This window comes from Podarcis tiliguerta (assembly GCF_965153285.1).
Source record: "Podarcis tiliguerta genome assembly, chromosome: 5".
NCBI classification, from domain to species: Eukaryota; Metazoa; Chordata; class Lepidosauria; order Squamata; family Lacertidae; genus Podarcis; species Podarcis tiliguerta.
The window spans coordinates 14,707,429-14,734,029 of record NC_139538.1 but is presented as its reverse complement, the minus strand read 5'-3'; the positions used below and the strand labels follow the sequence as shown (position 1 = coordinate 14,734,029).

At 44.9% G+C, this 26,601-nt stretch overlaps 1 protein-coding gene across 2 annotated transcripts in view; it reads right to left on the bottom strand.

Annotated features, from left to right (window-relative positions):
- The window catches only part of PLD1 (phospholipase D1), a 133,122-nt gene that overhangs the window by 23,495 nt on the left and 83,026 nt on the right, over positions 1-26,601 (bottom strand). For both annotated transcript variants that reach the window (XM_083441987.1, XM_083441986.1), the window contains exons 9-20: positions 24,001-24,153; positions 22,484-22,633; positions 21,207-21,290; positions 18,084-18,165; positions 14,508-14,618; positions 13,447-13,653; positions 12,155-12,374; positions 11,351-11,479; positions 8,625-8,743; positions 7,662-7,775; positions 3,578-3,688; positions 3,028-3,116 (exon numbers count right to left, since the gene is read on the bottom strand). In XM_083441987.1, coding sequence (XP_083298113.1) covers positions 3,028-3,116; positions 3,578-3,688; positions 7,662-7,775; positions 8,625-8,743; positions 11,351-11,479; positions 12,155-12,374; positions 13,447-13,653; positions 14,508-14,618; positions 18,084-18,165; positions 21,207-21,290; positions 22,484-22,633; positions 24,001-24,153 — 1,569 coding nt within the window. The remainder of the gene's footprint in view (positions 1-3,027; positions 3,117-3,577; positions 3,689-7,661; positions 7,776-8,624; positions 8,744-11,350; positions 11,480-12,154; positions 12,375-13,446; positions 13,654-14,507; positions 14,619-18,083; positions 18,166-21,206; positions 21,291-22,483; positions 22,634-24,000; positions 24,154-26,601) is intronic.

Below are 26,601 nucleotides of genomic sequence, written 5' to 3'. Positions count from 1 at the left end.
CCGTCTTGGGGATTCAAATTGCCAACTTCTGATCGGCAAGCCCTAGGCTCTGTGGTTTAGACCACAGCGCCACCTGCGTCCCTGTTCAGAGCATGTGTTGTTGTTTAGTCATTTAGTCGTGTCCGACTCTTCGTGACCCCATGGACCAGAGCACGCCAGGTACTTCTGTCTTCCACTGCCTCCCGCAGTTTAGTCAAACTCATGCTGGTAGCTTCGAGAACACTATCCAACCATCTCGTCCTCTGTCGTCCCCTTCTCCTTGTGCCCTCAATATGTCCCAAAATCAGGGTCTTTTCCAGGGAGTCTTCTCTTCTTATGAGGTGGCCAAAGTATTGGAGCCTCAGCTTCACGATCTGTCCTTCCAGTGAGCACTCAGGGCTCATTTCCTTCAGAATGGATAGGTTTGATCTTCTTGCAGTCCATGGGACTCTCAAGAGTCTCCTCCAGCACCATAATTCAAAAGCATCAATTCTTCGGCGATCAGCCTTCTTTATGGTCCAGCTCTCACTTCCATACATCACTACTGGGAAAACCATAGCTTTTACTATACGGACCTTTGTTGGCAAGGTGATGTCTCTACTTTTTAAGATGCTGTCTAGGTTTGTCATTGCTTTTCTCCCAAGAAGCAGGCGTCTTTTAATTTCATGGCTGCTGTCACCATCTGCAGTGATCATGGAGCCCAAGAAAATAAAATCTCTCACTGCCTCCATTTCTTCCCCTTCTATTTGCCAGGAGGTGATGGGACCAGTGGCCATGATCTTCGTTATTCCACATTTCACACACTCTGTGATAATGAACATTTTGTTCATTTGCAAGGAACATGGGTTATGGGAAATAGCTGTAACAGGCTTATGCTCTGTAAGTTGAGGAGCTTGGTTGTGGGGTTCAGGTTATGCGAAGCAAGTCTCTCGGACTGAGAGACCAGGCTCCTGCAAACTGCAAGAAACGGCTCTGGAGGCTGTGAATGAACTGGTTTGGTTTGACAGGAATGCATTCTGCTACGACGACTGCACCACCTGAATCACAATTATACCAAGGCGAGCATATACTGTGCTGTTAAAAAGAAAAAGTGCTATTTTCTGCACCATGGAAACCCAAGGCTTCCAATTAGAATTATGCTAATGTGTGTATGCATTTGCATAATTTGTTCTGCTAACAAGATCCCCAGGTTTTGCAAAAATGTCTGGAACACTTTCAGCCAGGGCAGGAATGAGAAACAGGCATACGAGAAGGTGAAAGAGCTAAGAAACGCTTGAAGGTTCAAGCCCTGACCACACTCAGCTCTAGTGAGTCTGGCCCTGTCCCTGTCTATGGATGGATTGCTCAGGAGATCTGTGATCTGTTTTTTGTTTATGAATTACTTTAATGCATGTGCTGGAATGCTCCACATTCAACTGAAGCAACAGAACTGGAGGAGGAAACACTTATTCCCTTCTCCCGATCCAAATCGCCCCTATCCTCTGCAGGGGAGAAAAACACCTACTCGTTTTTTCCTTTTCTGACCAGCCTGGCTCTGTCTGTGTCTCTTAAACGAAGTTTTATTATGCTGGGTGTTGTTTCCCATCTCAACCCTCTATATTTTAGATCGCTGTTTAAATTCCTTCCTCTCACAGCGATCTTGTGGACGCGCAGAAAACCCTCGGCTTTATTTATATTGACTTCTCCAGCTTTAGATAAATGCAGCCTGTTCTTCATGATTGCAAGGCTTGATATACTAGCTTGCCTTTTGGAAACGCAGGGCAAACTGTAAACATCCTCGATCACTTTCCAGAGACAAGGCCTAGGAACACTGCAAGGACCCACAGATTAATCATATTAGAATCCCCCAGTGGGTGGAGAGCCTTTATTCTTCCTGCTTAAAAGCCAGTTGCTTTCTGTCGAGAAATCACCCACGCCCTTCACCATTGAGCTTAAATGATTAAAGAAGCAGAAATGCAAACATTCAAAGGTATCTCCTCAGGCATTTAGGAGCAGGAAAGGAAGAACGACAACCAGGCTGTCAGCATCAACCTGGGCCCCCAAAAGTAAGCAGGTGCAAATAACTATTAGGAGTGAATTTGTTTCAGAGGCCCTTTCCACTGTTACACCAGTCATACACTGGCCTGTGAGCGCTCCAGTTGGAGAACAGACTTTACCAAGTGAAGACACTCAAACTCAGGACACAAGGGAGAAACGTGCTAAGAGGAAGGCACGCTTGGCAAATCCACACCGCGATCAACTCCCACCCAGAAACCAATGTCCCCACTGTGGAAGGACGTGTGGATCCAGAACTGGCCTCCACAGTCACTTACGGACTCACTGTGAAGGCCATGTTTATGGAAGACAATCTTACTCGGCTACAAGTGATCGCCAAAGAAGAAGAAGGTAGTAGAGATATATACTGGATAATGGGCCCAGATGTTGCAGTGCCCAGGTGCCCCTGAACTGAACACACACAATCTCTTTGTTGCAAAGGTCTACTCAGAAAAACACACTGTAGTATATACACTTGTAACTCAATTAATTTGCAGCTGGATCAAATATTTCCACCCATTCCCTGAAAATTCAGACAGACATTATACACACCAAGCTGCCCCAAGCTGCAAGGAATGCCAGAACCACTGATGGAAATGGTAGCAAAACATGATGAGCAAAATGGTGCCATTATAGACAATGTAGACAGTAGTGCCTACCAGAACCCTGACATCATTTGCAAGATCATTTGTCCCACCAGGTCTAAAAGTTTAATTACATAAAATAATTTTACATGAACTGGTAAATACTGTCTTCGTGGTACACCAAGTCCAAGAACTTGTTATCTTCATGTTAGTTTCCATATATTATAATCACTAGAGGAAAACCAGTTTGTGCTCCCATCTCACCCTAGTCACCTTGTCTTTTAAAGTTTTTTAAGTTCTCCACTTTCCCCTGAAAAATGACTCCAGAAATGCTTTTTTAAAGTCTGTGCTGAGGTATTTGGCTTAGAAACAAAATTTCCCCTGCTGCATTCTTCATTCCCACCCAGACTGTGTTTTTCAGCAAGATTACCTGTGCGCCTTGAGGATGCGTTGAGCGATGGCATCACCAATCCGGTTCGATACAACTTTGTCGTCTGCACAGCTAATGAAAAACTGGTTCTATGGTGTGGGAAAGCAAAACAGAAAGAAGAGGGAAATGACTGTGCTGTTCATAAATCTGATAGCTGCTGTAAGAAGTACCTGCCAAGGCAGTAGTTTTCAAAAGTGGAACCTTGAGGCTCCTTGGAAACTTATCATAGCTACGCTGGTAATGAGATCAGTAATAGCAGACAAGCTCTTCTGAAAGACTGCTTGCCCAGTTACCAGTCTTCCTGTGCAACCTTAGGAGAGCACCAGATACACTCATCTGGTGCTCCAGAACGGATCCCGTTCGCATCCCAAGGTACTAGTGTATATGTAAATACACACTTTACTAAAAGGTAAAAATGTTCATGACTGGAGATTTTTCAACAACAGCTTCAAAAAGATAAACAGAAACAATGCGGATAATAATAATACTTTTAGAATGTGGTGCTGATTTCCTGCTGTGTTCTTTATACCTACAGATGGCGACTACTTGCCTCTATATAGACATAGTGTTTGCTGTTTTCTATCACGCTAACATAAGCAGAATGAATGGATTCCTCATGGTACTTGATCCCAGCAGACCAGTCCGTAGCAGAGCGGAGCACCTAAACAGGAAAAGATCAGGTGTTCTTTAGCATTATATTTATTAGCTGCTTTTTATATGAAGTGCCTTGATGCGATTCACACAATGAAAATAACATTAACATTAAAAACCAGCAATAAAACAAGGCCTAAACTGCTTATATCTCTATCATCTATCTATCTATCATCTATCTATCATCTATCATCTATCTATCATCATCTATCTATCTATCTATCATCTATCTATCTATCATCTATCTATCTATCTATCTATCTATCTATCTATCTATCTATCTATCTATATCATCTATCTATCATCTGTCTATCATCTATCTAGCTGTCTATCATCTATCTATCTATCATCTATCTATCTATATCTATCTATATCTATCTATTATCTATCATCTATCTATCTATCTATCATCTATCTATCATTTATCTGTCTATCATCTATCAATCTATCATCTATTTATCTATCATCTATCTATATCTATCTATATCTATCTATCTATCTATCTATCTATCTATCATCTATCTATCTATATCTATCTCTATCTATCTATCAATCATCTATCTATATCATCTATATCTATCTATCTATCTATCTATCTATCATCTATCTATCTATCTATCTATCTATCTATCTATCTATCATCTATTATCATCATCATCTATCTATCTATTCATCTATTCTTTGTTTTTTAATCATCCATGTACCAGTCAAGTTTTTATCTCGTTGCAATCACCTATCCTCGTTGCAAAAACCAAGTAACATTGAATCGTCCTGTTTTGCTAATTCAGACCTGTGCCTTAAGAAAAGCATTTGCTATATATATACACACACACACACACACACACACACACACATACAGACACAGTGTGCTTGCTTCTAAAAAAAGAAAAGAAAAAGGCATTAATATGACTAATAATATATTTAAATGTACAAAAGAATCTCTAACACTTCTGTCCTCTTAGGTAGGCCAATATTCCTTCCACTACGCAATTAGGGAACGAAAGCTGAGAGGGAGCGCTTTTGGGGAGGCAAATAAGAAGCTGCCAAATGTTGAGTCAGACTATTGGTTTGTATATAGCTCAGTATTGCCCACACTAGCTAGGGATCAGGTTCCTTGAAGGATTGTGCCTCACATATACACCTTCCCACATCTTACTGTTGCATGAAGTCCTTTGCTGGCTGCCCCTGCGATATGAGATTTGTGAGATGTGGGGCAGGGTATTTTCTGTGTTGGCACCTTGATTGTGGAACATCCTCCCTAGAGAAGCTGGCCTGACACCTAATTTGGGGTATTTTCAGCACCAGGTGGAGATTTTTTTCCTTTCCCCAAGCGTTCCAGTCTTAAAGTTTCAATGTTATTGGGGCTTTTAAGATCTTCTATACTCCTGATGTTCCCTGCAGCTAGTTTTAAATCTAGTTGTAGGCAACTGTAGGGAACATCAACAGTATATAGAAGATCTTAAAAGCCCTAATAACATTGAAACTTTAAGACTGAAACATCAGGCAATCATCTGGGGCAGTGCAGCAAACCAAACCAGAATTAAGCCAGGACAGTTTACCTTCCCACCACAGTGGTACCTATTTATCTACTTGCACTGGTGTGCTTTCAAACTGCTAGGTTGGCAGGAGCTGGGACAGAGCAACGGGAACTCATTCGTTCCTCATTTGCACCCTGGAGAGGCTTACCTGCTCCAGGGGCTATGGTCCTTTCAGCAGCTGCCATTTTATTTTTTGTTTACGAATTGATTATATGTAAACCATGCTATTCAGCCAATACTGGCTCCCAAAGCAGGCAACGATTCGGATCTAAACACAGGTGCACTATAACTAGGAATAAGTTCAGAATGTGCATTTGGGGATCATCTGTCCTGGCCCCTGACAGATTCCAGCTCTCTTTCCCCAAGATGGAGATGGAACAGAAGGAGCTGAGGATGAAGTCAGAGGCTGACTGATGATGATCTGTAGAGTCTCCTGGCCCCTGGCAACCAATGACTACCCATTTCTGCAGCTGGTGCCTGTTAGGATTTTTATCAATCCGAGCTGCTCCAGCTGTACCAGCGAGTGGTACTATGATTTGTATACATCATGTGAGTGTCTGAGAGAGTGTGAGAAAGGAAGTCTGTATTATCTCTTCCTGCTAAGTACTATTGGAAGTTAGTTTCACCTCTGCATGTGTCACAGTTCTGTACTGGTGTTCAGAGAACACAGACGTACTGATGGAGTCTCTGTATATCATAGAATCATAGAATCATAGAGCTGGAAGAGACCACAAGGGCCATCGAGTCCAACCCCCTGCCAAGCAGGAAACACCATCAGAGCACTCCTGACATATGGTTGTCAAGCCTCTGCTTAAAGACCTCCAAAGAAGGAGACTCCACCACACTCCTTGGCAGCAAATTCCACTGTCGAACAGCTCTTACTGTCAGGATGTTCTTCCTAATGTTTAGGTGGAATCTTCTTTCTTGTAGTTTGGATCCATTGCTCCGTGTCCGCTTCTCCGGAGCAGCAGAAAACAACCTTTCTCCCTCCTCTATGTGACATCCTTTTATATATTTGAACATGGCTATCATATCACCCCTTAACCTCCTCTTCTCCAGGCTAAACATGCCCAGCTCCCTTAGCTGTTCCTCATAAGGCATCGTTTCCAGGCCTTTGATCATTTTGGTTGCCCTCCTCTGGACACGCTCCAGTTTGTCAGTGTCCTTCTTGAAGGACTGTATATAAGACTGTAAATAAAGTAGTTTTAGAACTATGATTGAGTCCTTCTATGATATGCCAGAAGACTGGCATGCTCTTTACAGGAGAGAAGGGTTGCCTATCACCGGCCTCTCTGGACTGAGGGAGATTTACAGCCAGGGAGGACCACCAGAGAGATGCTCTGAAGACCTGGGAAGTTGGCAGCCATTTCCAGGGGTGTTTTTCCAACAATTCTGAGGAAAGAGAACCTGACAAGTTCATCTCATCCCCATTGCAGCAACCAACACTGGCTTCTGATACTGAGCAGAGAGCTCAGTGGTAGACTGAGTCCACACAGTTCTTCAGAAGATAATTTGTGCAAAAATTCTATACAGTCTGGGCCAAGGAGTGCCTCGTGTCATTAACGAAATTCAAGAGATGTAACAGAGAACTCGAGTACAGCTTATCCCAAATATCCAACATCATCCATTAAACACCATAAATCGCAATAGAGACTAAAGAACCTTATGGTTACAAAATACAGCTATAATAATACTTTCAAAGACTCTCTGTCCTGCCACAAGGACTAGTAATTTAGGCTGCAGTCCTAAACATGTTGAATACAGAGTGGGACTCACTTCTGAGTCATCGTCCTTAGGATCGCTCTGTTAGCCATAGAGGTTCTCTATGGCTATAGGGACGCGGGTGGCGCTGTGGGTTAAACCACAGAGCCTAGGACTTGCCAATCAGAAGGTCGGCGGTTCGAATCCCCGCAGCGGGGTGAGCTCCCGTTGCTCGGTCCCTGCTCCTGCCAACCTAGCAGTTCAAAAGCATGTCAGAGTGCAAGTAGATAAATAGGTACCGCTCCGGCGGGAAGGTAAACGGCATTTCCGTGTGCTGCTCTGGGTCGCCAGAAGCGGCTTAGTCATGCTGGCCCCATGACGTGGAAGCTGTACGCTGGCTCCCTCAGCCAATAAAGTGAGATGAGCGCCACAACCCCAGAGTCAGTCATGACTGGACCTAATGGTCAGGGGTCCCTTTACCTTTATCTATGGCTATGCTTTTAATCAAGAACTGTGAGTGCTAAAAAGGAGGACTGGAGAGGAAACATCTCTTTTATGGTGGCTCCTGAGATTTCAAAGATCTAGTGCAGTCTATTAAAAAGAAATGGCATTTGTTCTAGTAGTTTATGGCAGTTTCAGTTTAAGGGGTGTTTTATGAGGCTTCTCATGAGAAGTCTAAAAGCTCACCTTATGCCTGTGTGTATGTGTAAGTTGTAAATTGCCTACAACAAATGGCAGCCTTACCTGCACGCTGGCACACACGGCATCAGGGACCTGGTACTTCAACTCGTCAGCCGTCTGCTGAGATTTCGGCAACAGAAAAGGGTAGGAAAGGGATCTATATTTGGGCTTCATGATCTTGGAAAGAACAACCACAAAAGAAGCATAAAATACACTGTCAGACTTGCATATGTTCAGTTTTAACATCAAGTTAATATGCGTATTCCCCCATATGCCACCCACCTGACAGGGTTGCCCCAGCCCAATCTGGGCGGCTCCCTACAAAATACTAAAAGCAGAAGAAAACATCAACTATTAAAAACCTCGTAGAATTTGTGACTGCTTCCGTATGCAAGCCCATATCTCTGTGACCAACCCCACCCCACCCCACCTAAACATCAGAGAGAAAGTTTCTTGCCCACCTTCCCTGTCTACTGAAGTGGTGCAGTCTATTCTCACACCTTAAAGGTAAAGGACCCCTGACAGTTAAGTCCAGTCGCGAACGACTCTGGGGTTGCAGTGCTCATCTCTCTTTACAGGCCGAGGGAGCCGACGTTCGTCCGCAGACAGTTTTTCCAGGTCATGTGGCCAGCATGATTAAGCCGCTTCTGGTGAACCAGAGCAGCGCACGGAAACGCCATTTACCTTCCCGCTGGAGCGGTGCCTATTTATCTACTTGACCTTTGACATGCTTTCGAACTGCTAGGTTGGCAGGAGCAGGGACTGAGCAACGGGAGCTCACCCCGTCGCGGGGATTCGAACCACCGACCTTCCGATCGGCAAGCCCAAGGCTCAGTGGTTTACACCACAGTGCCACCCACATCCCATTCTCACACCTTAGAACTCTCCTGTTTTGTCCCCTCCTCATTCTGCTGCCTTTGTAGGACAAGCCTCAGAATGGGGCTCTGCATAGAACTCAGCGTATAAACTAAGAAACTACAAGGAGGTAGTTATGCAGGCTCAGGTCTTCCATCAACGCAAGCTCACCTTTGTGAAGTTCCAGCGCTGAATGAAATGCCGAGCCACATCCCGGGCAGCTTTCCCGTGCACTACCGAGGCAATGTCATGCCATGGCATCCTGGGCATGGTGTAGCGATCAATGAAGTCTATGTAGGCAGAAAAGGAAGCGTACATGATCTACCTGAGAAGTATCACCTGGAATTTTGGTCCAATTTGCACTATGCATTTAAAGCAGTACAGTGGTACCTCAGGTTAAGAACTTAATTCGTTCCGGAGGTCTGTTCTTAACCTGAAACTGTTCTTAACCTGAAGCACCACTTTAGCCAATGGGGCCTCCCGCTGCGGCCGCACGATTTCTGTTCTCATCCTGAAGCAAAGTTCTTAACCTGAGGTACTACTTCTTGGTTAGCGGAGTCTGTAACCTGAAGCATATGTAACCCAAGGTACCACTGTATCATACCACTTTAAACGGGCATTGCCTATCCCAAGGAATTCTGGGAACTGTAGTTAGCTATGGGTACTGAGTGTTGTAATGAGGCCACAATTCCCTTCATGAAGATACCCTCTCCAGAGATTCCTGGGAACAGGGACTGATAGTTAAACCACTCCAAGGTAGAATCCATACACATATATATATATAAAAAAAGTTGTGAAAATGCTTTTAAAAAAAGTTTTGAAAAATATATTTAATTTGCCATAGCTCACCATCGCCTTCTAGTGCCACGTTTGTATAATGCACTTTACAACACACTTTAAATGTTTTATTTGCAGCTGAGTCCTGAGACTTGTAGCTCTGTGAGGAGGATAGGGGTCTCCTAACAACTCTCAATGTCCTTAACAAACTACAGCTCCCAGAATTCTTTGGGGGAACCCATGTCCACTTTAAGTGGTATAATAGTGCTTTAAAAGGGGCCCTAGATATGCTTCCCATAGGTATTTGCTTGGGTAATTTGGCAAAGAAGGTGCTGGACTATATACGGTATGATTCATCACGTATTATTACACTACAGACTCACTGGCTCATAATGGAGATGTTCCCTAAAATCAAGTGCTGGTTAAGATGCAGCAGGAAACGAATTAGTCAAAGCACTTCCCTCCTCCTCTTTCAAGCCATTAAAGAGATTGCAAGATTCTACTTCCAGTTTAAAACTAACCATACTTTCCTATGACGCTCAATCTTGGCGAACTGGTTTGCTTATGCTCTGGTTGATTAACAAAGATGACCTTTAGCCCTGTAGGGCTGACCCTGCAATGCAGCAGGTTAAGTGGATCAGGTTGTGGTATGAGCAGGAGAATAGATGAAGGCAGGAACTGGTGTCTCAATGATGCAGCAAGACATTTTGAAGCGCTGAGCCTAGCCATGGGGTGGGACACTATTTAAGCAAAACGTCTGGGGCCAGCACTAAAACCATGACCTGGTCTGATTTGTTCTCACTAACTAGAATTCAAATAAACCAGAGTTCCATATATTTGAATGCCATCGGGAACTATGGTTTGTTTAAAATCACAAGCAAAAACTTTCAATATCCGCTAGTGCACAAAAGAGGAGGTGGGGGCAGTGGCGTAGCGTGGGTTGTCAGCACCCGGGGCAAGGCAAGTAATTTGCGCCCCCCCCCCCGCTGCACTGTCCCTCCCCCAGATAGTCCCTCGCTCTCTCTCCGCACCGCACCGCACGCCTGGCCTCTCCCCTCCACAGTGGGCAGTGACCCGGGGGCTCGGATCGGATTCGCACAGCCAGCACTGCAGTGAGAGAGAGTGAGTGAGCCAGGTAGGGGCAGAGAGCTGTGATTGCGAGCGCCCCCCCCCCCAGATTTTTCCCCCAGTGCGGCCGGCCCCCCTTGCACCCCCCACGCTACGCCACTGGGTGGGGGAGGGCATGACCCTAAGGCTCGTCATGACACATTCATGTAGCAGGAAATCATGGCTCACAGAATCATAGTCTGTAGAGATGGAAGGGACCCCAAGGGCCATCTAGTCCAACCCCGTGCAACCTCAACTAGATCCTTCATGACAGATAGCCATGCATCTCTGCTTAAAAATCTCGAAGTATGGAAAGATGCATGTTACATCTCAAATGTCCAATTGTGTGGCGCTGGGGGAAGGCTGGGTTCCTGGAAAAACTGGTTAAGGCATCTTAACCCACATTCAGCTCTCTTAAAAACTATGTGGACAACCTTCAAAGATCTGTGCTCAATAGCGTGGGAGTTGCTGCCCCAATAACTAGTCTATTCCGAACTTAAAAATGGAAAGCGTAATGCTGGTGGTCAGCAAAAGAGGTTTAAAGACTCTCTCAAGGCAAATCTTTTTTTAAAATGTAGTATAAACATCAACAATTGGGAAACACTGGCCTGCGAGCACTCCAGTTGGAGAACAGCCTTTACCAAAGGTGTTGTGGACTTTGAAGATGCTTGAACTCAGGATGAAAGGGAGAAACATGCTAAGAGGAAGGCACGGTTGGCAAACCCTCACTATGATCAACCCGGAAACCTATGTCCCCACTGTGGCAGGACGTGTGGATCCAGAATTGGCCTCCACAGTCACTTATGGACTCACTGTGAAGACCACATTCATGGAAGACAACCTTACTCAGCTACAAGGGATAATCAAAGAAAGAAGCGACAGCAGCAGCAGCCCCAATGTGCTGTGTGAACTGAACCCAACACACCAAGGAACACCAGTTTGGGGAGTTTCCCCTGACCAAAGACAAAATGGGTGCAGAAATGATACTGGTTCCCAATTGCAATAGTGCTTACCAGCAAAGGGTTTATCAAGCTGAATCCAGTCTTTAAAGACAAAGTTGCAATAATCCTTCCCATGCCAGAACCTGGTCTCACCCAGAAGCTCTCCAACGCCAGTTTTCATGCTCCGGATAGAGCCTTTATCTGCCCCAAACAGGAAAACACACAGATTTATTGGAGAACTCAACAAATCGCACATCAACGTTACCCTACGGGCAACACCCAGCATGGATGCCAAAGCTAGTCCCTCGTTCAAATTGCACAGCAGCCAGGAACTCACCCTTCTATTCTCCTTTGCTTTCTTTCCTAATTCTTTCCTTTTACACCTAGAAAGTCTTAGGCCATTTCTAATTTTGGCACTGTCCCTAGCAATTTCAGTCCTTTGATAAACAAACACGCCCCGAAGCAAGCAAATAGGTTCAAAGCCTCAATTGCTCTATCTGTGTTATGGCTATAATAGCGCTTACACACGACTGCGGAAAGGATTGCCAATATAACGTATGTCGGTACTTCACATACCCTTGAGATCCAGCACAGGCGAGTGGTTAGGAGTGAGGAGATCCTGGTTTTAATCCCCATAAAGCTCAGAATCTCTCAGCCTAATCTACTTCAGGGACAGAAGACATAAATGTAATATAAACGCCAAGCATTTTTCTTCTTGGAACAGCTAACTTTTTTTTCTAGGTGGCATCCTGGTTTGAGATCCAGGAGGAGATAAACACCATAGCCTTTCTTGACTGAACATTCACGTGACGCCAAAATCTTAAGTCCTTCTTGCCTTATACCCACTGCCCATCAAAACAGTGAAGACCCACTCACTGGAATCGCTGTCTATGCTGCTCACGCTGTCAGCATGGTGTAGGCCGTGCCGGTGGAGCTGCTTGTAGATGCTGAACCTGGCAAATCTCTTGGGTTTCCCTATTCCTTTCATCCTCAAAGGGTCCAGAGATTCGTCGTTGTTCTCCTGCAACTGCAGCTTCGTTGGGGGCTCTGGTTGAGGGACGGTGGCTGGCTGTTCATCAGTGGGTTCAGCTGAAGGCTTGAGGCAGGAAAGAAGGCAGGTTAAGGGCTCGTCTAAACAGTTGTGGTGGTGGTGGAGGGGAGAACAAGGTACAGTCTTCAAAGGCCGTTTTGAAGGCAGATGGGCCAATAAAATGACTGAACACTCACTCCTGCAGAAAGCTAGAAGGGTTCATATACTTGCACGCGAGAGGCTATTGGAAAGGTTGATGGGCTGGTTGCATGCATCCACGAACGGCTCTATCAACATTCTCCAAGCAATTGCAAAGCCAATGAAGTCAATCATAGACCCATAGAATTGTAGAGTTGGTTGGGACCCCAAGGGTCACTAGTCAAACCCCCTGCAAGGCAGGAATCTCAACTGCAAAGGGAAGAAGGAGATGCTCCTAGCCCCCACCCCCAACTGTGGGTAAGCCTAAATGAGGGCCGGGACCAGGGCTACAAATGTACATACAGCAAAAAAATGTGTATATTTTTCATAGGTAAAGGTACCCCTGATCGTTAGGTCCAGTCGCGGAAGACTCTGGGGTTGCGGCGGTCATCTTGCTTTATTGGCTATGGGAGCCGGCGTACAGCTTCCGGGTCATGTGGCCAGCATGACTAAGCCGCTTCTGGTGCACCAGAGCAGCGGACGGAAAGGCCGTTTACCTTCCTGCCGGAGCGATACCTATTTACCTACTTGCACTTTGATGTGCTTTTGAACTGCTAGGTGGGCAGGAGCTGGGACTGAATAACGGGAGCTCACCCCGTCGCGGGGATTTGAACCGCCGTCCTTCTGATTGGCAAGCGCTAGACTCTGTGGTTTAGACCACAGCACCATCTGCGTATATTTTTCATAGCTGCATTCAAAATTGTGTTTATTAGGAGAAATTTGCACTAAAATGCTGATGATTTTTTTAAAAAAAATCAAATTGCAGATTGCTGCAGAAATGTGAAGAGCTGAATTTAAGATTTGAAAAATGAGAAATGGAGAGAACCAAAGCCGACAGATTATCTACCCCAAGTATGAACAGAGAAGCAATCTCAGATACAGCTCTGGAGATATATGCATCCCCCAGACCAACAGCTGAGGTTGTGGGATCTGAACTCACTGAGAGGTTGACCACAGATGCAGACTTGGTCGCTGTCATTCGTTTTGCGCTGCCGACGTCGGTCAGTCGGTGCTCATTGTCATCCCACCTGCCATAAGCCAAGTCGATGCCTCCGACAAAGGCTATGGACTGGTCAATGACCACCAGTTTCTCATGATGAGCCCACAAATAAACGGTTGAAGACACGTGATCTGGGTGCCTCATTACCTGCATGGAAAAGAGAGAGAGAGAGAGAGAAAACCCAACTTTAAGCTCAGGTTATGTTGCAAGGAAAGCTGCCAAGAGTTTTAAAAGACAATTTCTAAATCCCTGAGAAGACTTTACATTTCACGGTTACAATTTACAAGTGGGAACAGCAGCATAATGTTACAGTGTGGGAGGTTTTGTTCGGTGTCCCAAACAGTCACCTCCGTCCTCTCCAGCATACTCCATTCCCTAATTGAGGGGAAACTGCTTTGAAAATGTCACACCTATTATATATATTAAAAAAACCATGGCATCCTCTCCAAAAGGGCTGTTTCTTCCTAAGTTGATCCTGAAGTTACAAGCTCAGTATGGTATAGTACCGTATTTATACACACCCCCATGTATAAGACGAACCCCCCTTTTCTTTGGACCGCATCAAAATAGTCCAAATAGCCATTAATCGCTCTACAGCATCCCCACCGCTGCAAATCGCACGCATCGTCGTGGCCACAAATCGGCTGCACGCTCACTGCTAAAAGCCCACTTGCCACCTTGATGCAACCACAGCCAATTGCACACATGCCTCGCCACTACCATAAATAGATGGCCCAATTGCCACAGCCAATCGTCAGCAGGCCTTGCCGCAGCAACCAATCACATGCCCAATCGCTGCTGCCAATCTCTTGCTGGCTGCTGCCATTAATCGCCCGTGCCCCCTCTGCTATCCGTGTATAAGACGACCCAAAATAATTTTGCCTATTATTTCTAAGGAAAAAAATATCGTCTTATACACGGAAAAATACGGTATTTCTTTTTTTAATATGAATTTTATAAAAGGAATTAATAAGCATGCACATCATAAAGGGCATGAATACCTTGACGTTGGAGTGCAGGTGCATTAAGGTACGCTTGCTGTACTCACTGTTGATGCCAAGAGCAAGCTCCACCTCTTTATAGAGCATCACAAAGATTTTCACCCCTTGTTGCTGTCAAGAAACAAAACAGGAGTTACGACTCTATGCAGATCTGACCACCAGTCAGAAACAAGATGGTTTGTGGTCATTTTATAACACACTCTCTTTCGTTTGCAAGACCAAATTCCAGGTCTCCCACTGTGGAGGAAAATGGAAGTCTGCTGCCTGTGTACAGCAAACAAGGTACAAAAATAATAATAATTGTATATCTTTTCCTTATTTTGCTTCTGCTAGTAATAAACGACACTTCCCCAGATAAATTGGCCCATATACTGAAGTCATCATTCTCCAGACCCACCTTACTGTGATTAACTAGGAGCAGGGCCTTTTTGGTAGTGGCATGCTGCTGTGGAATTTGCTTCCCAGGGAAGTTTATGTGGACTCTTCTCTCATGAGCTGCTGTGGCAAGCTACTGAGCTTCTCAGTGAACTGTTCTGAAGCCCTGGGCTAACTCTGCCCATCCAGACTAGCCATTGGATCTTGCAGGACTGGCAGGAGTATAAAAGGACTTTCTGTTCCGGTTGAGCTTCACTTGAACAACAAGGTCTTCCGGAGCTCTGGAGTGTTCCTATATCAGTTGTTCTTTGGTCCTGACTTTTGGCTTGTTCCTCGGTCCTGTCTCCTGATACTGACTTACGGGTTGCTTCTTGATCCTTCCTCCTGGTTTTAACCATGGATCAGCATGAACAAGCAAACATTCAGGTTGGCAGAGTAAGGACTGCAGCCACATCGTTGCCACCTCCAGAGAAACCATGAGCAGTAAATCAAGAAACTTGGTTGCAGCTCATGGTTCTAAGGGAGAGGCAAACTACGAGCCTGGGTCTGGAGGTAATGGGGAGCCAAACCATGGCTTAGCCCAAGAGAAAGCAGGAACAGAGGAGGAACACCATGGCCACAATCTTTGCATCAGAAACGTGTACATTTGCTTGTTTGAGCTAAGCCATGGTTTGGCTTAGAGCTGCATGCAAACTGGGTCTCTTTCTACAGCTTCCAATTGAATATTAAAAACAATACAAACAATACAGCATCAGACATGAAAAACCTTCCCTAAACAGGGCCACCTTCAGTTGTCTTTTAAAAGTAAAGTAGTTGTTTATTGCCTTGACATCTGATGGGAGGGCGTACCACTGGGCAGGTGCCACTACCGAGAAGGCCCTCTGCCTGGTTCCCTGTAACCTCACTTCTTGCAGTCAGGGAACCACCAAAAGGCCCTCAGCGCTGGACCCCAGTGCCCGGAATGTATGATGGAGGGGGAGATACTCCTTCAGGTATACAGGACCGAGGCTGTTTAGGGCTTTAAAGGTCAGCACCAACAGTATGAATTGTGCTCGGAAACATACTGGGAGCCAATGAAGATATTTCAGGACCGGTGTTATATGGTTTTGGTGGCTACTCCCAGTCACCAGTCTAGCTGCTGCATTCTGGATTAGTTGTAATTTCCAGGTCACCTTCAAAGGTAGCACCACGTAGAGTGCATTGCAGTAGTCCAAGCGGGAGATAACTAGAGCATGCACCACTCTGGCAAGACAGTCTATACTGCGGTTCTATATTGCAAAGGACATTTATTTTAGCTGGTCTATGCTTTTAAATGTTTGTTAACGGTCCTGCTATTGTAAGTTTTTTCTTGCATTGTGTTTTATAGCCACTTTAAACTGGCTATAAATAATTGTATAACTAAATAAAGAATACTTTAATAACCAAAAACTCACTCTAACAATACTGCTCAGCGTTTAAAATCTCGTTAGTCCCCAAAACAAGAGTGAGGAACCTTTGGTTCTCTAGGTGTTGATAAACTACAACTCCCAAAAAGCATGGCTAATGATCAGAGGTGATGGGAATTGAGGTTTAACAGCATCTGGAGAGTCAAAGGTTCCTCACACTTACCCTAAAAAACACTAATCACAGGACTGGCCTAGAAATCCCAAGTTCTGAAATCAGAACAAACTCGCCCCCGCCTGCCGTGTCCAAGAAAACTGTTCTCTCCTCTAGTGTGATAAAGAATCTTGTGTTCTCTCTGCATCTACTCGCTACTCTTTCGTGAGTCTGAATGTTATGGATTGTTTGATTTCTATCTCAGTCCCAGAGTGCAAGGCAATATTCAGGGAAGGAGCCCATTTGCCACGAAGGGAGTAATCCTTTCTGACCCGTAAAAGCTTGAGAAGGCACTTAAGGTTCTCCTGACCGAGGCCTTTTATGATGATGACAGAAAGATCCCATTAAAATAATCTTTCACCTCAAGCTCAATATCACGCTCCGGCCCACATAAGAATAGAGTATGGAGTATGGAGACAGCCAAGCGAAATTCTCTCCTAATTAGATCTCTATCTCCCTTGGAGGAGATTGATGCCAACCATTATCCGTGTAATGAGAATCCATTCTGAAAGCAGGCACGTATTATAAATCAGGCTGCATTGCGATGGCAACTTCTCGAAAAGCCAATTTATGCTATCTACCGTTATCAACGTTTATATCATTCGCAGTTGGCCAAAGTGAGTACGCAGAGAAGAGTACAGCCAAGATCAGGCAGGAACACAGGATTAATGACGGGCAAGCCTGCTTCAGCTTACAACAAAAATCAGCCGGGCTTCCTAAGAGTTCAGATTGAACACCTATAAACTCTACAAAGGCTCTGGAACCCTGGTTTGAATCCAAGAAAGGCTCCTAATCTCTACCTCTTATTACTCCTTCCCCCATCCTCAAGCTATGGCTGTTTCGGAGGGGGAGCAGTGTTTGGTAAGACCATCAGGATGCCGGTCAGACATCCCTCAATGCAGCATCTGGGCAAACAATGACAATTAACACACAGGGAGTTCATAGATATAAGAGAGGAATCTCTTCAAGAACTTCCCCTGGTTGCTGTCTGCCTATGTGTTCTCAGCCAAGGGGGATTAAGGAAGCAGAGGAACTATTTAGAGCCTTTAGGGGAGCCAAGATGGCTTTTGGATTGCTCTCCTCTACTATTTTATGGCTTACATACTTATGTATGTCTGTTTGCCTTGTGCAACTGTCAACATTCATTCTATATTTGAGACCTTAGAATTACTATAACACTTCAATTTCACCAAGTGTTTACAAGCTGCCCAGAGTGGCTGGGGAAACCCAGCCAGATGGGCGGGGTATAAATAATAAATTATTATTATTATTATTATTATTATTATTTGTGAACCACTCTCTTTCAGCCTAAGTTTCCTGTCTGCAATATGGGGATAACACTGGCCTAGCCACAGGCGCTAACTCTATGGGGATGAGGACACCTCAGCCCCCTAAAGTATGTGTGGGGAGGCTTAATAGTGGTGTTGGGCCTTGCCAGGCCTAGCGGTCTCCTCCCGACATACGTGATGTCACAAGCGTGTGTCACACGTGTGATGTCACACACACACGACGAGCTCCCACCCCAAGTCAGGTGGAACTCAGTGCCTCTGGACTTGGCTTAGCTTTCAGAGCTGTGTAAAGACTTGGAGAGCACAGCAAACTTACAGCTTTCCGCCTCAAAATGCAGTCTAATCTCCAGCGGTTGCCTTCTACCACTGGCCGTTTCATGAATATTTCTGGGCTCAGCCTGAAAGAAAGAAAGAAAGAAAGAAAGAAAGAAAGAAAGAAAGAAAGAAAAGTTGGTTGCACCAACTTCAAATATATTTTCAAATATAAGCGTATCTATTGGAAATTGTTTTTATTAATAGTAGTATTAGTATATAGTAGATCTACTACCTGCCCTTCAAAAGCATGTCAAAGGGCGGGATAAAACAATTAAAAACTCAGAATTAAAAACAGTTCAGCATGTTACCTTCAGAAGAATAGGGTAGATTCTGAAAACACAAATCTCAGGCATCGAAGGCCACTCCTACCTACATCTGTAAAAACAGCGTATCCGCCCTGATGCGTTAATAAATAAAAAGCCCCTTGGAGTGATTTATTTTCTGAATGTGCTTTTTATCCATTGTTTTCAACAATGCTGCAGTATATGTGACGGCCGACATCTGTGATTGAGTCAACAAATCTATTGTTTGTGGAGTGAGCTCACGAAGGAATTTGTCACTCAAGTTCTGAGGAGCAGCAGCAGCAGCAGAAGCTCCTGTTAAATCCAGAGCACACGCAGGACACCATGCTATCTTAGCCAACATAAATTATTCTGAAATTACTGCAGCTGTTTTGTAAACTAGACCCAAATCCATTCATGCAGCGCAAAACGTAATGGTGTTTACTTTCCAGTGGGTGCTGGGTGCCGCAAGACATACTGCCCAGTACGTGAACTTAGGGTGGCATCACTTAGGGAAAATTCAACATGTTGGGGGCTGCCATATTTATCATTTGTAAAGGAATGGGAGGTGTGGGGTTTTTTTTCAAAATCAAAAGGTACACACAGGTGGTGCTGCTGAATCTACTGTCCCATGCTCCATCATTCCAAAGAATCTTTTTTCCAGCCTGAATCCATTGTTGAAAGTGAGTCATGGAGAGGAGAGAAGTCCCTGAAGTGTTGGAGCTTTTTGGTCACAAATTTGGGGCATGAAATCCAGGGGTCAGGATGAAATGGGGCGATTTCAGATGATGAAAGCGGATTTTGGGGTAGACTTTGGGTGGCCATTTTTTAGGTCCTAGCATTTTCCACACACAAAGTTGCCTCTCATATCAAGGCTACATTATGCAAGGGTGGTGGTGGTTTGCAGCGGGGGCTAAATTGATGGTACTAGTGGTTTTGGTTTTTTTATTTAAAAACATATGTTCAAAATGGAAAAGTGCCCAGCTGAAAATCACTAGAGGCTGGTTCATTAGGCTGAATGGAGCATTGGAGAATTCTGATGGAAACAGAAGCTTAACTTGCCAATGTTCACTTTTTCATCCCGCATCTGGAATGCAAATCAATTCGACAGATATGATCGCCCTTTGCTGTTACGATTTTCAGTCTCCAAACAATACGTAACTGATGATGCTTCCTTCCCATTGAAATGAATGGTATGGAGTAACAGAATAATTACATAATTAACTGTGTAATTAATTACCTAATTAACTATGTAAAGTTCTGCCAAACAGCTGACAGCAAGAGGAATAACACAGTTTTTTGTCAGAAGTCAAACGAATGAAGAATGGAAACAGAGCTAAATATGGCAAATATGGATCAGAATGGAACTCAGTGCCCTCTTGCCCCACCAACCTTAGAATTTCCGAAAGGCGGAGCTTTGTCCTGGATCTTAGGCAATAATAAAAGCACAACAACTTTTGGTGTGTCCTGGTTTTTACTTTTTAAAATATGGCAACCCTACCTATTTCCCTCACAGAGTGGTTTAACAATCCACCTCTCTTCTCAGGGAACTATGGGAACTGGAGATATGCAAAGAAAACTGGTCTCTTCTAACAACTCTCAGCACCTTTAACAAACTACAGCTCCCAGAATTCTTGAGGGGAAGCTGTGATATCAGAGTGCCTCAAATGTATGGTGAAAATGTGGCCTTACTAATGACCAGCCAAGGGGGAATTCTGCCGGTCAACCTACAGTTAGGTCTCCTTACCTTTTGCCCTATCACTGCCACAAATGTCACTAGGCAAGCACTACAGAAACTTGAAAATAATCCACACCCTCCCTCCCTCTCCAATTTTGCCAACTGTAAATGAGCCATCAAATATTTTGGATGTGGGTGGGTGACGTTTTCACTCAGTCCGCTTGCCTCACTTCTATGTTGCATATTTAGATGTAAATATTGCCCTTTATATGGGAACGGAACAAATGTGTGTGAATAATAATAATAATAATAATAATAATAATAGTGGCTGCCACTGTCATGTCTATCTTAGTCCTTACTCTGGGTGGATAATGACATTTCCATTCCCGCCATATGGAAAATCCAGTCTGCACCAGTGATTGAATGATAAGGGGAAAGTGGGGAGCTGGAAGATTCTGGAAACAGTAGCTTAGAGAACTGGTAGGAAAGATAAACGGGCAAGTATCCGCTCCCCTGTAATTTGAGCACCAGTCTTTGTGCCGCACATCTTTCAATTGGGCTGCTAAGCGTTAAGAGAAGGCCGCTTATAAACCTCGATTTTTCACAAGAAGGTGAAAACGCAAACATGGAAAACTAAGCACTGGTTGAAAAGTTACTTCTCTCTTTCTCTCTCTCTCTCATTTTCATTTTTGGCTGGTTCCACTTTGGTTTCCTGGCCAAGTGTCCTGAAAAGACCTTTACAGCAAAGCAACATAAAACACCCTGTCTCTTCAATGGTTGTTTCTGTTTCCAAACCATCTGGTCCTGCTGTTCAGCCTCCATGCTGAAAGGGCCTTAGAACATTTTAATGGAAGGCAGTCAACCTGGTGCCTTCCAGATGTTTTGAACTACAACTCCCATCAGCCCCTAGTCAGCATGGTTTGTGATGTAACATGGAATCTAGCTGGATTTTTCTGAACCCCACAAACCTGGTTCCGTCACTAGTGGCGTGAAGGTCGTGTGGGCATTGAACACTTTGGCCTGGGGACCTGCTGACTGGGGGTGGATGGGAGTTCCAATCCAAAACCTCTGGTTTTGGCAAAGGGAACGCTTTAGGAAGTAAATGTGTGTGTTCACGCAAGACAGATGGAGATAGAGAATCAAACCGTGCAAATTAAATACTAACCACCAATCTGTGATGAAAATTTCTTCTTTGGCAGCTTCCATGGCATTGGCGACGTCTTCAAAGTACCCTTTTGCATTCACGTACCTAAAAGCAACGGCAGTAGTTTGATTTCTGTCCAACTGAGAGGGTAAAAGAGGAGGAAGCGGAATAGCAGAGGTATGCCCAGCAGGCCTCATACGATTAATTTTTCATGTAGTTTGGGACAAAGACAGAGGGACACAAACAGATATGAAAAAAAGAATCATTCGCTGGTGGTGGGAAGAGAAGCGACTTCATTCGCTGCTCCTGGCAGCTGCCACGCCCACCCCAAAATAGCTCCCGGTCACTGTGTGAGGTGTCTGTTGTCTGCCACACACACAGGCTGAAGGTTAAGTAATTAATTTTTTTCAAATCTACAGTATGAACCCAAAATAAAAAAGAAAGAACTGATTGTGATTTTAATGAACGTGTTACAAAACAAATGAGTTTTGACAACAAACAAAAAGTCTATCCAGAAACCAAGAAAATTGGCCTTGTGTGCCTCAAAAGAATATTTTGGCTTACTAGAGGCCAAAGTAGATGTGATGTAGGAGTGCTCCTTTTTTTGGAAAAGAAAAGGAAAAATAGATGATGATGATGATGATGATGATGATGATGATGATTTATTTATACCCCACCCATCTGGCTGGCTTTCCCATGCATTGATAAAAGTGCTAACACAAAATGGTGCAATGGACAGCAAAAAACAGAAAAAGAAAGAAGAAATACTTGTGTTCTGTAGTGGTGAGGACTGTCATAAAGAAAAGTCCTGAATGTAGGGCATCCATACATATAACCACCCACTTAAATAAAGTAAAATAAAATAAAAGCTGCCACAATAGATTGGGACCAGAGTGGTGGTGGTGTTTTTTTAAAAAACCCCTTTCCCTGCAGTTCCATTTCCCCAGTTGAAACTCTAGCTGCATAATTCCTGGATGTTTACTCCCACTGGACAAGGAGTAGCTTGAGGGGGAATTTTGCTCGGCAATTTACTAACTCTTAATCAAGGTGTAGCAGACAGTTTCATTAGGAAGGCCAATTCCCCACAAAAAGCTGAAAGGCAGAGATTCTTCGCAGTATAATTACATCACCTTTGGGGGGTTTGCACACTGGAGTCCACAGAAACTAGCTTAGAGAACAAGATTGCCGCCTTCCCCCCTTTTAGATGGTGTGGTTCCTGTGTCATCAACAGGCAGACATTCAATAAGTTCTGCACCTCACGCCGGGAAAAGCTATGAGAGCAGTAAGGCACCTCTTACCACTTTGCCAAGGTGTTCTCCTGGACAGCTGCGTAAGAGCCAAATCTGTGATGTTTGAGGAAGTTAGTGCCGTTTTTCTGAATGAATTCTTCTATCCCTTGGCACCACCAGAGAGCATGTCTGTAGCTGTTGCACTTCAAAATCAGTGACCTGGAAGGGGGAAATAAAGCCGTGAAATGAGAAGAGGAAAATTATTATTATTATTTATTTAATTTCTATACTGCCATATACCCGAAGGTCTCAGGGTGGTTCACATTAAAAGAAAAGGAAGACCAAACAATAAAATCTTGATTTGGGAGGTAGTATCTCTCTGAATACTAGGTACTGAAAGTCACAAGGAGAGAGAGTGATCCTGAACTCAGGTCCTGCTTGCAGAGTTCCCATAGGTATCTGGCTGGCCACTGTGTGAATAGACTGCTGATCTATATGAGACTTTGGCCTGACCCAGAAGGGGTCTTCTTATGTTGACTGTGCATGCAGGTTATTTTCATTTTATTGATGATCGCTTAACAAGGTACGTAGCTTTGTTTCAGAAGCTGGCACTATATAGAGATGGTGATTCAAAGGCATTGCCCCTAATCCATGCAGGAAGAAGGATGAACGAACACAGTGGGGCCATTTTGGACATTTCCCTCAAAATCTGCTGCCCTCTGTAGCACCAGCTGTTTTCCAAACCACTGTCTGGAGGCTCTGGGGACTGAACCCAGGGCTTCCTGAATGCAAAGCAGATGTTCTACAACTGAGCTACAGCCTTTCCCTTGTAGACTGCGCTGAGACAGGAAGCGAGGGAATTCGTCTACCAGAGAAATTCTTCCTTGGCCCCGAATATGGCGGCCGAAGGTACCATAGCAAGGTCTTCACACTACCCTGCCCAACTTCGTTTAGCTAACAGCCGCTAAGACCCTTCTCCACAAATGGCACAATGCTGAATTTGACTGGGCTATATATAGCAGCTCTTAAAGTTACCAAGGAGGCCCAAGGCACAGAGAGCAAGTGGTTATGTATCAATGGGTTATCAAGATTTGACAAGTCTTGTTCAGTCAGGTGAATAATGAAGAGTGTCACGAATAGGGAGTTGGGCAAATATCCCAACTATGGCTTCTCTATTTTTTGTTTTCCCAGTATTAAGTTCAGTTCTCCATGTTTCTATGTCAGTCTGCATTTCCCTCCCCACAGCATTTTAGTGTGAATTTTGCCTCGTGCAATTTTGCCTAATATAAACATTCTTGCAAAACAATTTCTCCTAATTCATTTGCATACATTACTTTTAATATATATACGTGTGTGTGCTTACACTTTTATCCTAGCATATACCCTTTCTCTTTTTTTGCACACATTACGTGGGTGTGTAACTGAATCCCAATCTTGAGAAGTGTGAACTTCAAAGAATGGCTGTGTTTCAATTTGCTGTATTGTTTCAATGGCGCAAAGGAGATGCGAAGTTTGCCTTCCAGTGTGAACTGAATCGAATCTCTCCCACATTCCTAACCACAAGCCGTGGCGTGAAAAGGTCTCACCTGGAGAGATTGTCTATTCGTAGCCCGTGTTTCGTTTCTGTCTCTTTCTTGCCAATCTTTATGCTGAACTCTTTATCTACCAGTAAGACAAAGGAAATGGCTCCACTGTCTGGCTTCATGTACAAGAGAAAAGAGTCCTTGACTACAAGCCACCTAGGAAAGAGATAAAACAAAACAAACACAAACAAAATTACATATATTCATCAGGGCTTCAACATTTAGCCCATGAATCGGTAGCTAAATCAACGAAAACCCTTTGTGATCAATTACAAAACTGTCCCTAATTAATCAGGCTTTTTTATCTGGTTAATTGTTTTTTAATACATGTGTTTGCAGAAATCGCAAGTGGCTGTGGCTCGGTGGTAGAACATCTGCTCCGCACACAGAAAGTCATGGGTACAATCTTCGCCATCTCTAGTGTTATAGGAAAAAACTGCTCCTTTTCCCTTATGGGCTATCCAAGAGGCCGTATAAGAGTCCTTAAGTGGGTTCCCTATCAGTAGGAGAAAATAACAGAGACCAACCAGAGAATATTGAGAAGCAAAGCAGCTAGTAAGCCTGATCTTTATTAAACTGTTGCAACATGGTCCTCACTAACCACACGCAGGAGGGAGGAGGAACCCAGAACAATGGTGTGACAGCCCTTATATACACTTTTGAAACTGCCCACCCTGTACCTCAAGACCACCCCCCAAAAAAATCATACATACATCACAGGAGGAGGTGGTCTACAGCAGATATACACCACAGAATACCTGACAATGGTTACTGGTTGCTTTACCTGGGCAGCCCAGCCATTCTTTTGTGTCTGGGTGTGTGTGTGTGTGTGACAAGAAGGCACCCTGCGGGGGCTTGCGGCGGCGCGAGCAGCCATCATGCCATCGCATGTGAAGAATCCTCCATTCGTGGCTGCAGCCGCGAGCAGAGGATCCCAGCGCAGGTGGCAAACCGTTATGTACAGCATATGTGCGGCGTTGCATGCATGTGCTGTACATTACAACGCCGCACATGCACTGTACATAGCGGTTTGCTGCTCAAGCACCGTACAGACGGCAGTGGATCCCTCCATCGCCGCTACAGCTGCATGTAGAGGATTCTCCGTTCGCGGCTGTAGCGGTGAAGGAGGGATCCCAGCACCGTCCGTACGGCGCTGGAGCACTGCCGGCAGCAAACTGCTATGTTCAGCACATGTGCGGCGTCACTACGTAGGGCGCATGCATTGTACGTAGCGTCGCTGCACATGCGCCCTACGTAGCGATGCCCTGCCCCGGGTGTCATGATGCCTTCATTCGCCCCTACTCTGCCACCTCAGGATTCTACCACCTTGATTTTGTCTCTGTGTGTGGGCCTGGCCAGGGTGATCCTGCCCAACATGGTAAGACACAATATGGAGCCTGGGCTAGTGACCCATGCAGACCTGCCACTGGCTTGCCCGACCCAGAAATAAATGAGGCTTCCAGGTTAGACTGGGATTTGTGCCTTGACAATACCAGCCCTCACTTCCGTCCCTTTGGCTTGTGACTTCCAGCTCCCGATTTATCTTGTTGTGTGAGCACCTAAGGCCCAGCCCTGCAGGGCTGGGACACATGTGAATCAGAATTCCAAATGGTTTATATATAAAGGCATGCTTCCTTAATTCCAGTAAAGTTAATGGGAAGGGTACTGCAATGCTTTGAGAAAGGTTTAATTGCCAAGCAACAGGCTCCGCAGCATAACAGACACCAATCTGGGTGATGGCAATCACTTTCTTCAACATACACTTCCTAAGAACTGTGGGAGGAGGAGCTGATTTATAGCTAAAATCTCTTCAAAGCTATTTTTACCAGCTGGGCATGGGCACACGTAATTGGTGTACTGAAATGCACATTTTGCAAAGCTTCGTTCTTGGAATGCATGCATTTACCCCAAGGGGAAGGAAATTGCGCTTAGGAATAAAGGAAGGTTCTTTCGTCAGCTCATTGATCCAAATAGCTCAGTACTGTCCACACTGACTGGCAGCAGTAGTCCATTGTTTCCAGCAGGGGTCTCTCACAGCCCTGTGTGGAGAACCTGAGACATAGGAACTAAGGAAGTTGGCTTGGACTGAGTCTCCTACAACTGGCTGGAAGCAGCTCTCCTGGGTTTCAGACAGGCCTTTCTTCCTAGCCCTAACTGGAGATGCCAGGAAGCGGCCAACGATGGGAAGCCTGGGAGCAGGACCTGAGTGCAAACCACACCTGCCAACCCCTCTCATTCCCCTCGCTTGCATTGCTTCACAGGATCTCTGCCATGGGAGCATATTCACCCAGTGCTTTTCCAGCTGCACTGGCTCCCGGTGGAGTACAGGGTCAGATTTAAGGTGCTGCTTTTGACCTTTAAAGCCCATCACGGCCTAGGACCCCTCGTACCTACGGGACCGCCTCTCCCGGTATGCCCCACGGAGAGCCTCAAGGTCCATAAATAGCAACGCCCTAGTGGTCCCGGGCCCTAAGGAAGTTAGATTGGCTTCAACCAGAGCCAGGGCCTTTTCAACAGTGGCTCCGGCCTGGTATAACGCTCTGCCTCATGAGACCAGGGCTCTGCGGGATCTGATTTCTTTCTGCAGGGCCTGTAAGACAGAGT